Source organism: Sphaerodactylus townsendi, linkage group LG01, assembly GCF_021028975.2.
Source record: "Sphaerodactylus townsendi isolate TG3544 linkage group LG01, MPM_Stown_v2.3, whole genome shotgun sequence".
NCBI classification, from domain to species: Eukaryota; Metazoa; Chordata; class Lepidosauria; order Squamata; family Sphaerodactylidae; genus Sphaerodactylus; species Sphaerodactylus townsendi.
In genome coordinates this window covers 46518414-46531584 of record NC_059425.1, presented here as the reverse complement: position 1 = coordinate 46531584, position 13171 = coordinate 46518414, and the positions used below count along the sequence as shown (strand labels likewise).

Here is a 13171-nt window from a genome sequence, read left to right as displayed (position 1 = left end):
CTCACCTGTATCTGCCATGCAAAGCACCTATCTCACAGCCTTCCTGAAGGGATTAAGAGAGCACAGTGACCTTGCCTTGGAGAGCATTTCCATCTCCACCCTGGGACTATACACCTCTGCAGAGACAAAGGATTTGTTAATGTGTTAGCCCGGAGTGTTTCTGCCCAGTGTTGTATTAGCCCAATTAGGGACGTAGGTATAGATTTTTATGGGGGAGGGTTGGGGGGGCACACCCACCCACCCCAAGGGCATGGCCACACCTCCCCAAGCCCCGCCCCGGCCTAGCGCTCATAAAAGCAGCTCCAAGGCTGAGGATGGCAGACTCCCCCGCCCTGCCCTCCCCTGCCCCCCACCAGCTGGGCTCCTAGCCGTCAGCTGGCAGTTCCTTCTGCCCTCCCCTCTGGGCAGAGGCATAGAGGGGGAAAATGGAGCCCGGTGCAAAATCTGAGTTTTGCCCTCAGCCCCACCCACCTCACAGGGTGTTTGTTGTGAGGGGGGAAGGTGAAGGAGATTGCAAGCTCCTTTGAGTCTCCTACAGGAGAGAAAGGGAGGATATAAATCCAAACTCTTCTTCTAAACTGAGGACCTCATGTTCTCCCTTTAAATTCATGCCCAAAGGGGTGGATTTAAAAGGAGAATCTGGGGAAATTTGGGGGGTGCCTGCTGTCGGGGGTGCAATTGTTAAGCTAGCAACACCAAACTTTTAGGGTATCTTTAGGAGACTCTCCTAATGATATCACCCAGGTTTGGTGAAGTTTGGTTCAGGGGGTCCAAAGTTATGGACCCTCAAAGGTGCAGCCCCACCTCCTATTACCTCCCATTGGAAACAATGGGGGATGGGGGCACCCCCTTTGGAAGTCCATAGCTTTGGCCCCCCGGGACCAAACTTCACAAAGCCTGGGTGGTATCAGTAAGATAATCTCCTGATGATACCTCCCAGGTTTGGTGAAATTTAGTTCAGGATGTCCAAAGTTATGGACCCTTAAAGGTATAACCCCCATCTTCTATTAGCTCCCATTGGAAACAATGGAGGATGGGGTCACCCCCTTTGGGAGTCCATAGCTTTGGACCCCCTGGACCAAACTTCACAAAACCTGGGTGGTATCAGTAAGAGGCTCTCCTGATGATACCTTCCAGATTTGGTGAAGTTTGCTTAGGGGTGTCCAAAGTTATGGACCCTCAAAGGTGTAGCCCCCATCTTCTATTAGCTCCCATTGGAAACTATGGAGGATGGGGTCACCCCCTTTGGGAGTCCATAACTTTGGACCCCCTGAACCAAACCCCACCAAACCTGGATAATATTATCAGGAGATTTCCCCAAACAATCCCTGAAAGTTTGGTGCTGCTAGCCTAAACAATCACCCCCTGCAGGCCAAAACCCGAAAAACAGTAAAAATGTTTTGAAAACCCACAAACGGGTGGGCGGAGCTTCGGACATGAATGGGGAGGTTTGAACCCGAGAACCCCCCCCCCTTACCTACATCCTTGAGTCCAATGCTTCTTCCTCTGACTAATCTCTCTAACAACCGCCTTACTTGCATTGTCATTGTTCTATAGCTGTAATTCCATCAGCTTCCTCCTCCCTTTCAGGAATTCCCAAATTTGGCCCATCAAGCTAATGCCTCAACAATTAGAATAATGACACAACCATTAAGCAAAGACTGTTCTATCTTAGACTGTTAAGGAAACATCAACTGAATGGAAAACTCCTGATGTCCTTTTACCGCTGTGCTATGGAGAGTGTCTTAACCTACTTAACCTACTGCATCTGTGTATGGTTCTCCAGTTGCACAGTGGCGGATAGGAAGACGCTCCAAAGGGTGATCACTACTGCACAGAGGATTATCGGCTGCCCTCTCCCCTCCTTGGAAGAACTCTATAATTCCCGAAGCCTAAAGAAAGCCCAAAATATTCTGAGAGATCTGTCTCATCCAGCACACTCTCTTTTTGAACTGTTACCATCCGGCAGAAGATACAGGTCTATCAAAACTAGGACAAAGAGGCTTAGAGACAGCTTCTACTCTAGAGCTGTGGCTATGCTAAACTCCGCGGCTTCGTGTTGATGTGTTTGGGGCTGTGTAGTGATGGGTGGAGGAAGGGGAAAGTGAGGATATGTTCTGGAATTGTGTGCATTGAGGAATGCTGCTGTAAATTTTCGTTGTGCGTGCACAATGACAATAAATGCTTATGCTTATGCTTATGTCTTTCTCTTGTCTCTCCCCAGAAAGGCAGAACTCCTCTTTGGGCACTTTTGCACATGCAGAATAATGCACTTTCAATCCATTTTAACAATTATTTGGAAGCTGATTTTGCTTTTTCACACAGTAAAATCCAGCTGCAAAGTGCATTGAAAGTAGATTGAAAGTGCATTACTCTGCATGTGCGAAAGTGTCCTCAGTCCTGGGAGGTTAAGGGCCACTCTGCATAACTGAGGGTCCCTTTTTCCCTATAAGAACTCCCCTCTCCCAGTAGCCATTGTTCAATATCTCTGGATACCTCTCTGTCTGTGATATTGTTCCACAATGCGTTGTTCTTGTACTAGAGCTAAGTGTGGCAGTGGCAAAGCAGGAGAATGCTAAGCCATTTAGCAGGAAATGCTGCTTTAGGGCAGCAATCCAGAAAGAATGGAAAAGGGGAAGCAGGGAAAGAGAGGATGCCAGGCTGGGCAGAGGATTCAGGAAGACTGAGTAGCTTTTTCTCTTCCATGGGTATGGAACTGGTCCTTGGGAGAGTTGTTATGGCACAAAACCCTTACAGGCATGGTGGATCTTTTCTTTAAAAAAATTACACTGTAGTAGTAGAGCTTATGGAAATCCAAATAGGCTTTTAGGCTCACCCTCTTCAAATATTAGATTTAACACACAGAGTGAGTTGTTTTTACCAGTTTGCAGCTCTGGAGCGGCTTTGGTCACTGCATTTTGGAGAGTTGTCAGTCGGTGCTTCATGATGCGGATTCCCTCTGTAAATCGTGTTTCCTGTCCCTTCAGCAATTGCTGCATTTGGCGGATGGCAGCCAGAAGTTGCTGTTTATTCATGCAGTTCTGGGGAGGGAGGAACGAAAAAAGCTACTTCATCAATTACCTTAAACACCTGTCGTGGTGCTGAGGCCTTCACTACCTCTACTGTTGTGCATCAACCTAGCTCAAGCTACTGCACAAACTCTCCCGCCTGCAAAGGCAGAGGTTGGGTGGGGGCAACTGGGAGACATGTAAGCGCAGAGCTTACAGCTACAGAAGAACAAGCAGTCTCCAAAACAACCCCACAAAGTGACTCTTCACCCACAAACCAATAATGAGCTCAAATCAGAATCAAGGACTTCCAGGAATTTGTATGTGTTTCCTTAAACATCTGCACCCATCAAAGGTACATCTGTATGATTTGTTAAGTATAAATAGAAAGCAATTGTTCCAAAGTCTTCTTCACTGGACTTGCATCAACCATTTTCTCTAAAGAACCAGAAAAGATGCTAGAAGGTCAATAAACACATTGCTGATGGGTTTTTATTTCAGATTTAACAGCCATGTGGGCCTTGGTTCAGAGAAGGACAGGGGCACAGGAAAGACTCTTCCCACTGTCCTGCTTTCCAGGTCTCAAACAGCATCCCCCCCCCCCCCTACACACACACACACCATTTAGAGCTGCTACTTGCCCTTTTGGAGAAAATGTAAAGTTTGCCTCAAAATGACAGACTTCACAATATCTGTTCCACTCCCACGCTATGGTGGTTAAGATGGTCACTGTGACACAATTTGTAGCACATTTTTTGCCTTTGTTTTCCATTGGGTGCAATTTGTAGGGATTTGCAATCATGCTACTACCCAAGAGGCCTTATGCAGAAAAGCCATTCTGTGTTCCCACTGTGAAGGGGATTTGGGGAGGGGTTCTTCTCTGTCTCATTGCTGTGGACTTGTGCTACCATGTCAGTCTAGTGTTCATGCTGTTTTACAATATAACAAATGTATTGTCGAAGGCTTTCACAGCTGGAATCACTGGGGTGCTGTGTGGTTTCCGGGAGGCTGTATGTGTTCTAGCAGCATTCTGTCCTGACGTTTTGCCTGCATCTGTGGCTGGCATCTTCAGAGGATCTGATAGTGAAGATGCCAGCCACAGATGCAGGCAAAACGTCAGGACAGAATGCTGCTAGAACACATACAGCCTCCCGGAAACCACACAGCACCCCAATATAACAAATATTCAGTAGTATTCCTGTAACATTGGCAAGACTGCACCAAAACATTTTCGTTTCTGTTGAGTTCAGCCAGAAACATCAGCTGTAGTTTTTTATATTTTATATAATTCAGATGAAATTTTCAGGAACTGTACTCCTCATCCAAGGGGTCAGTGCCACCAAACAGCAGACATTCAAGAAAAGGATTTAGTAACAGAAATAAAAAGGTTATAATAGACTAGAAATAGATGACAAGTAATCACATAGAATATGTATATTATACAGATATGTTCTAAGTTTTAGATAGAAAGAATGTAAAGATGAGTTGTAATTAATACAGAAGTGTTGTATGTATCAGTGATTATGTGTTATTTAGACAAAAACTTTAAATGTTGGATTTATTTGTTATGTTAATGTTACTGTTTTTTATTTTAAAATTATTTTAAAACCTTAATACAATTTTCATACCAGAAAAAAAAGAAAAGGGTTTCAGTTTTATAGACAATTAGAATGAATACCTATTAACCCAGAAAAAATGGATGTTGGCTACTTTACAAATTATCTAGAAGGCTACTTTTAAATTATGATGAATGCGAGAAAACAATGTATTGTCGAAAGCTTTCACGGCTGGAATCACTTTATGTGAGAAAATGTTTGTACCCCAAGGAGATTCTCACATGAACAATAATCGAAGTGAACATGAAGTATTATATCAAACATCAAAGTAGTACAAATCTTTTATTACTGGCATGTATGGTCAAAAGGAAGAGGAGAGAGAATAGCAGAGATCAAGAGATGTGAAATGGACATAGAAATATTCAATCATTCATCAAAGAGATATTTTATTCCTGGTATGTGTTCTGCCTTTAATTGGGTCCCTTTCTCCTGTCTAAAACTTGGCAGGCTTGATCCCTTGGAGAAGGGACATAACTACTGAGTATTTCATCTAAATTATGTAGAGATAAACATGCTACAAATGCATATGTTTCCCATTTAAACCAATGAAAGCAGAAATCCATCATTAATCTTGTTGCTTTGCAATAATGCAATAATGCTACTGTAGATTTACTTCTGAAAGAGCACAATCACACAATAGTGTAATGCAAAAGTAATGCATAGGAAGGAGAGGAGGAAGATGGGAAACGTGAAGATATGGGGGCTGTCAGAAAAGGAAATACTGTAGGGAAGGTGATTCAGGGGAAAGTGTGTTGTCCCATTGCACAACTGATCCCAGTGATCTGCACTGTACATCTCAGCCATTGTTTTCCTGAACAGGGGTTTCCAGGGGCATGAAAGAGGGAAAGCCGAAATCTAAAAATAAAAGTGCATTAGCGGGTTGAAACCCCAACAAATAATAGAAACAACAGCTGTAGCTTGAAGAAATGAATACCCTCAGTGACTTTTGCTAAGCAAACACAAATCATATTGCCAGAATTCAAGCCTTGGTTCCTATTAGTAACAGTCAGGTGGGGCCTTTTCTAAAGCTATTTTGGCCTTTGAAGGAAGACTCATGGGGGTCTGGCCCCCCAGCCCACCAGGCAACTTGATACCTGACTTGCATGACTCACTCAGGACTGGCTGTTTGCTACTCTGAACAGCATGAAAGCCAGTGCAATGTAGAGGTTAGAGTTTCAGACTAGGATCTGGAAAACCCTGATTTGAATTCTTGCTCTGCAGTAGAAGCTCAGTAGGTGATCTTGGGTCAGTCATACGGACTCAGCCTAAATTACCTCACAGGGTTATTGTGAGGATAAAACAGAGGAGAGGAGAATAAAATAAAGAAACAATAAGGTTAGCTTATTATTTTCTATAGCCTCAACTCCCTTTTCAATTCCCATCACCAACTAAGCTGGTACTAGAGTTGCCAGGCCCAGTCTGACAACCAGTGAGAGACCAGGGGATAGAGACATGGTGGGGTTGCTGTCAGCTGATGACATGATGTCACCTCCAGGTGTTCCTGGAAATGATAGCAGTCTTTTCTAGGGATTGCCAAAAACTTTGCAGAGTTTTACCAGAGTTTCAACCAATTTGTTGAGTGGCATGATGTCACTTCTTGGTTTTCCTGGAAATAATGTCATGTTGTTGGCAGCCAACCATTTGTTAACCTTTTGTTTTTCTCTTGCCACTGCTCTGAGGATCACCAGATGCTACCAAGAGGTTGGGACCTCTAACCAGCACTGCTGTTGCAGGTCAGGCCGATTCCTCTATATTTTAGGCTGCAAGCATTTTTCTCTGAGAGGACATTCTTCAGAGAAATGCTTACTTCATCAACCATTTATAGAAGAGAAGAAGAAGAGTTTGGATTTATACCCCCCTTTCTCTCCTGTAGGAGACTCAAAGGGGCTTACAATCTTCCTGCCCTTCCCCCCTCACAACAAGCACCCTGTGAGGTGGGTGGGGCTGAGAGAACTCTGTAGAGCTGTGACTAGCCCAAGGTCACCCAGCTGGCATGTGTGGGAGTGCACAGGCTAAACTGAATTCCCCAGATAAGCCTCCACAGCTCAAGCGGCAGAGCGGGGAATCAAACCTGGTTCCTCCAGATTAGAATGCACCTGCTGTTAACCACTATGCCATGGCTGCTCCTTGCCCTTACTTCAATTGTAGTTTTAACTGGAAGATCTGCAACCTCTTAATTTCATTAATATCCAACTTAGTTTGACTAAACAGTTAAGATGCAGCCCCTGAAATATTTTTTAATCTGTGGCAGATTTTGAAGTGTTAAAAGAAAAGGTTAAAAGTATATTTGGGGTGTATGAAAACTGATCACAAACCTGTGAAGTTTTAAGATCAAGTCAGTCTTTTAAAATATCTAAAACTTAGCTGCTTTACAGCAGAGGTTTCTGGAATTCGGCAGAATTGCACCCATCTTCATGTGGAGTTTATGTGACAGGCTCAAATTGACAAGAAAAACTGTCAAGGTTTTATGAAGAATTGAACTTTTAGACATTCTAATAGAAATGTACTTCGCTTTTTTATTCATAAAAAATATGTTCTAGCAGTCAGAAGCTTTGGGAATTCCTAATACAAGGCTTATATTCAAGAGCGATATATTAACTAGAAACAAAGATGAACAAAGTTTGCACATCCTAATGGCTTTGATCTAGCAGAGGATTTCTGTGGATGGGGGGCAGGGAAGATTTTTACTGATTTCCCTTCCTGTTGCAAACCTCCTCCTCCATGCTGTTCCTAGAAGGGGGGGGGGGCTCTTCCCCCTGGAGCATCATTTCAAGAGGGATTTTGATCTGTGAGATGGGGGGCAGGGAGGTCCCACTCCAAAAACAAATTTCCGTCTATCAGTTGAAATTGCTGCCTTCTTAATACCTTGCTCACACTGTTTATCTTTTTGATTTCCCTATATACAGCTTGACTTTTGACTGTTGCTTTGAAGAGTTTATTAAAAGAATGTCTATAAAAGCCAGAGGGCACCAACATTCTATTCCACTGCATTTGCAAGAGAGACAGAAGAGAGCAAAATGAAGGACAAGAAAAGAGCAAATTTTGACTGGAGATACATGTATATTTTCCAGTGTAAGTATAGCTTGTCAGTTCAGAAGCAATGAACCCTTCATTAGTGAAGGAGTTCAGTTTTGCAAATGACTGAACTGAGGAAAAGTCTACTAGCAATCTGTGGTAATCTGAAAGACCTCTCTTTCACTTTACTGCAGCTACTGTAATATATGTTTTCCCCAAAGCAAGTAACTGAAACATGCATGCTCATGTTTAATGTTCAGGGGGGGAAATTTTATGCAAATGAAATAAGACCACTTGTTGATCTGGAGAGATCAGTGCCAGATGAGAGCTTACCTGGGAAGCCTGAGATTCCTGACATACCGCTAGGCAGAAGGAGAGGAAAAGGCTGTATTGGAATGCAGAAATCATGGTCCTGTTATTTCCAGATAGAAATGCCTCCTCGGATTGCTTTGAAGTGCTTTGCTGAGCAGTTGGTTCAACAGTCAGGTTTTCAGACTGCAGATCACAGGTGGTGGTGTGGGGTGACGTTGCCAAGCTTCCCTTCCTGAGCTCAGGAGTGACTGCAGCATCCCCCAGAAGGGTTTTCCGTAGAGTAAAATACTTGGCTTCAACTCCTTATTGGTGGACTTCCTTTGCTGCAAGTGTGCTCCCACACAGGAGCTCCCCCTTCCACCCCTTGAGATTTTACACAGTTACAGTTTACTTACAGTTACACCTAAGAGTTTTGGCTCCTAGTGAGCAAATGATGTTTAGTTTCTGCCAATGTTGGGTTTGTTTCCACTTTAAGAAGCAGCATGTTGAGTGGAAAAAATATGATTATTTCCTGATGCAGAGTAGCCAATACCTAAATATATTAATTTTGATTTAGAGCCTGTTTCAACCAAACAGCTTACCAGAATCACAACTGCTAGATAATTATTTCTTATGTTTGAGTCTCCCATATATTTGTTTTTGGCTAGTCAAGAATCAGTGTACCACCTGAGTGGGTTCAAAGCACTTCATATACATTAGCTGAGGGAGTCAGGGACTGAGAATCCCCCTATTGATAAGATCCATTTTGAAACTGAGCCAGCATTGTGTAATGGTTTAAGAGTAGCAGACTCTAATCTGGCAAACTGGGTTCAATTCCTCACTTTCCACATGAAACCTGCTGGGTGACCTTGGGCCAGTCATAGTTCTCTCAGAACTCTCTCCACTCACATAGAGGCAGGCAATGGCAAACTCCCCCTTAATGTCTCTTGCCTTGAAAACCTTATGGGGTTGCCATAAATCAGCTGAGACTTGATGGTCCTTTCCACAGCCACATTTTGAAATTAGACTTGCTCTGGAGAACATGTTAAAGCAATTGTGTGTTTTGCACCAGTTATGTGAACATATATTCTAATGTCCATGTTGTACCAAGAAATATCTCTGTGTAGGACCAAACTGGTATAATTTGATGGTGTTCTCGGTCTCACAAACAGTATAGGAAGTGGTCAACCTGCTCTTGTGCTGAACTCTTCCAGAGTGCAGTGGTATTCACATGAGTGAATCTTTGACTTACAAACAAAAAATCCTTACACATAGAAATTAGATGTTAGGAAGAAGTGTTCTAGTGCAATCTTTCTAACATGCTTGAGAGTTGGAATGGTAGAGTGGTTAGTGTTGGACTACCTCTAAGACTCACTAGGTAACTTCAGAATAGCTGCTATTTATGGATTAGTGTTCATCAAATAATTATTGCGATAATGAAATGGACGTCAGAAACCTGAATTTTTGGAGGGAAGAACAGCATAAAAGTGGGATAAACAGAGAACGTTGCTAAATGCCTACCTGCGTTATCTGAACTCTTCCTCCTGTTCTCCATTGCCAGTTTTCAATCCAGTGAACAGCAAGAAAAAATAGAAGATGACGTCACAGCCCCTCAAAATGCTCTAGGAATTTAAAGTGACATCTTCTTATATATGTACCTGATATACCTGATATATGTACCTGATGTACCTTATATATGTACCTGAGTGCCAAACTATAGTCAGACAGTCATTTGTGGACTACACACCAGTGTGATGTAGTGGTTAAGAGCAGGTGGATTCTAATCTGAAGAACTGGGTTTTATTCCCCACTCCTCCACCTGAGCGGCAGAGGCTTATCTGGTGAACCAGATGCATTTCCGCACTCCTACATTCCTGCTGGGTGACACTTCTTTGGAACTCTCCTAGCCCCACCTACCTCACAAGGTGTCTATTGTGGGGAGAGGAAGGTAAAGGAGCCTGTAGGCTGCCTTGAGTCTCCTTACAGGAGAGAAAGGGGGAATATAAATCCAAACTCCTCCTTCTCCTTTTACGGAGGCCCTTCTGACATCAACCAAAGCCCGAGTCTTTTCTGTTGTGATTCCAACTCAGTGGAATAGACTCCCTGAAGTGAGGGGCCCCTTCTTCTTGGAGATCTCCAGCAGGTGCTGCAAGACCTGCCTGTATACTAGGTTTTGAATGGCAGGCATTTTTTAAGGGTAGGAAGGAAGAGAAATGTAAGGTTTGCTATTTAATTTTTTATTTTAATGGAGATATTACTGCAAGCCACCTGGAACCATGAGGAAAAGAGGGATATACATATTTTAATAAATAAATTTATCATATTGATTAGGGAACTTCCTAGAATGTCATGAAGGGAAGAGAGTGGTGTCACTTTTAGGTGGTCTTCCTCCCAGATTCTGCCCCTCAAAAATTCTTGGGGATTTTCAGTGTACAGAGAATGGTTCTGTGTAAAAACAGTCAGTTGTTTAAGTCTCCTCTGTACTCTAAAGTCCTACAGTCCAGGAACAGATTTATGACTAGGATTGCTTGCCACTCTAGCTTCTGCAACTATCAGGAGCTTTCGGGGCAGAGCATTATGTATTATCATCACATCTCTTCCAGTGAAAACCTGAAACTGATGGCTGAAACACTTTAAGAATTCTCAAATCTTTGTGATAAAACCATAGAGAACTGGGAGGGGGAGTCCTAGAGCATCACTGGGTGGCCTTGAAATCATATTCAGATTTTGGGGGGAAGTGACATGCAAATAGTGCTCCCCCCAGTTTCCTTTAGCTTCCTAGGGGAAAGCAGCACGAAGGTTGTAGGCAGAAGTGGAACAATGGTCACCATTGCCTGGTAAGTGGTGATTCTACTAATGGCTCCATGCATTGTTTATGACAACTAGGCCACCATGTGGTTAAAACTGGAGGAACATTTTCCAGCTGCATATAAACATTATTTTCCAAGTTACATTTCGATCTGCCCTCTGCATCCCTAACTCCATGAGCCATTGATTCTATTCCACTCTCAGTTGCTTGTCCTAAACACATTCCTTCAATGGAACATAACATGATTGCTGCTGTTCCAATCTCTGTTCTTTTCTCACTGGAAATAAATAAATTTGAGGGACATATGAGAATGTTTGTCAAGGATCTGGGTTACTCTCTCAGGACCTATAAATGCATGAGTTCTCTCTGAATAAAAAAACAACACAGCGCACTCAGATTGAACTAACATATTTTTGATTTATTTAAAAAAAATTAAGTTCAATAGCATCAATAACTGCTTTCGCAAAATGGGCAGAAAAATATTTGAAATGTGGCCCACGCCAGCATAAGGATAGAAAGTCCTTAAGAATAGTCCAGCCAGCAATGTTCATGATTGCGTAGCATTCATTTCATATAAGCAAGCAGAATAATCTTCCCAAGCCAGGAATGTTAACCAAAATCAGAAAGCAAGGAATAATACAGGTAACACTGTGTAAGCTAATAAGCAAAGATGTCTCCCTCAAAACATTCTAAAGCATTATTTCTACTAATTAAACTAACTGCTAAATGTTATTTCAACTGCTTGCAGGTGCAACTAGTTACAAACTACAATAGGAATGCAGTCCCAATTATCTCTGCCAGGGTCTTAGTGACCTTGGGGAGCTTAAAAACAGTCCTCTTCAAGCTGCAGCTATTGAAATAAAGCACACAGATACCAAATTTGCTTTGATTAAATCCTGAACAAAATGGCTACTCTTGTGCTAAGCTAACATAAAAATGTCTGTTAAAATACACTTTCTTTACAATGTTATTTTTACTTTTTGTTTTACCTGAGCATGGCTCTACGAAGCCTGCACCATATTTAAAGCAGGTCAGAAACTAACTATCATGTTAGCATCTGGCCATGGATGTTTGATGTGCTGTTTGAGAAGATGGCAATCTGATTTAAACATAATTACAACCCTGTGGAAATGTCATTGTAAGGCTTTCTGTCCATCTCATGTCACTATTCTGACTTTTAGCTGTGGCTGTCTTCGTCGTCTTTGAGGCCAGATTGCTCTTAAAGAAAGTTGAAGCTTGTCACTGATATAGAGAATGCAATAAAGTGAAAGATATGGAGGGGAAGTATTCTGAATGGTATCCTTTCAAACAGCACATGGAAGGGGTAGGTCATATTTTAGTTATAACTGTCTTTTCTCTGTAAGGGGGCATCTTCTTATTCTTTGAGTGCTTCTTTGTTTAAAATGCTGCAGGCATGTATTGAGCTAGTGTCCCACAGAGAACATTTTGACACATCCCTTTCCTTGAAGAGCCAGTTTAATTATTCAGTTTATTAGCTGCTCCCCCCACGTTGATTGGGGCTTAATACCTGCAGAGAGCTTGCTTGTCACAAGGATAGAGGGAGCATTCAAAAAGATGGCATCCTATTGCCATCCATAGTGGTACAATCCAGAATTCTGTCACTTCAGTCTACCAAATCAGAGTCAAATCATGCAGGTTCTCTAGATGTTTATCAGTGGATCCCCAAATGTGTAGTTTCGAAGAAAAAACAGTGGTGGTGGTGGTGGTAACATGGGGTGCAGCCATTGTGGTGGAGAAAGTGGTGTTAAATTCCCCCTTCTTTGCTGGATTCTAGGCATTCCCCAGCTATTATAATCCTTGAGAGAAAAAACGGGGTAGGGGGGTGGGGTTTACAACATGAGTGCCTGACTTATTTGGCTTCCTAGGACTTAAAGCAGCTTTCAGTCCACGAAGTAGCACAAGGCTGTGTTATGACAGGGGTAAAATCTAAATTTATTTCCCTCTCCCCAGTCAGTGCTACGACCCTTATCCATACTCCCATTGCTTCAGTTATACATCTGTGGATTGGATCACAGATCCTTAGAATCATCTATGATCGGACTTTTTTGTCTCTGTCTATGGAGCAGCTCTGGATCTGGTTAATCTGATTCTGTGCTGTAAAGTTAAGTACTTGGAAGATATAGCTGCCAGCAAAATGCTGTCTGTACTTAGCCTGAAACACACCAGTCCATCAACAGGGAATATCCCATGCTTTATACTATGCTTTACATTGTGCTTTAAACAATTGCTGATACAGTTTAGAGGGATGTAACCCTGCCCTGTATATCCTGCCTTATGAAATATTGGATTTCATATTGTTTCTCATACTGTGTGCTATAAAATGCCAGTTTTCATGTTTGTATGGGTAGATAGCAGAGTGTCCAAACTGAAAGCAAGCCTAAGGCAAAACAATCTGTTTGCAGATATCTATG

General features: G+C 42.5%; 1 protein-coding gene across 1 annotated transcript in view; it reads right to left on the bottom strand.

Moving 5' to 3' along the window:
* The window catches only part of FBLN7 (fibulin 7), a 30710-nt gene extending 22496 nt beyond the window's left edge, over positions 1-8214 (bottom strand). Inside the window, exons 1-2 of the mRNA XM_048508222.1 lie at positions 7973-8214; positions 2882-3041 (exon numbers count right to left, since the gene is read on the bottom strand). Coding sequence (XP_048364179.1) covers positions 2882-3041; positions 7973-8047 — 235 coding nt within the window. The 5' untranslated portion in view covers positions 8048-8214. The remainder of the gene's footprint in view (positions 1-2881; positions 3042-7972) is intronic.
* Between the last annotated feature and the right edge of the window lie 4957 nt (positions 8215-13171).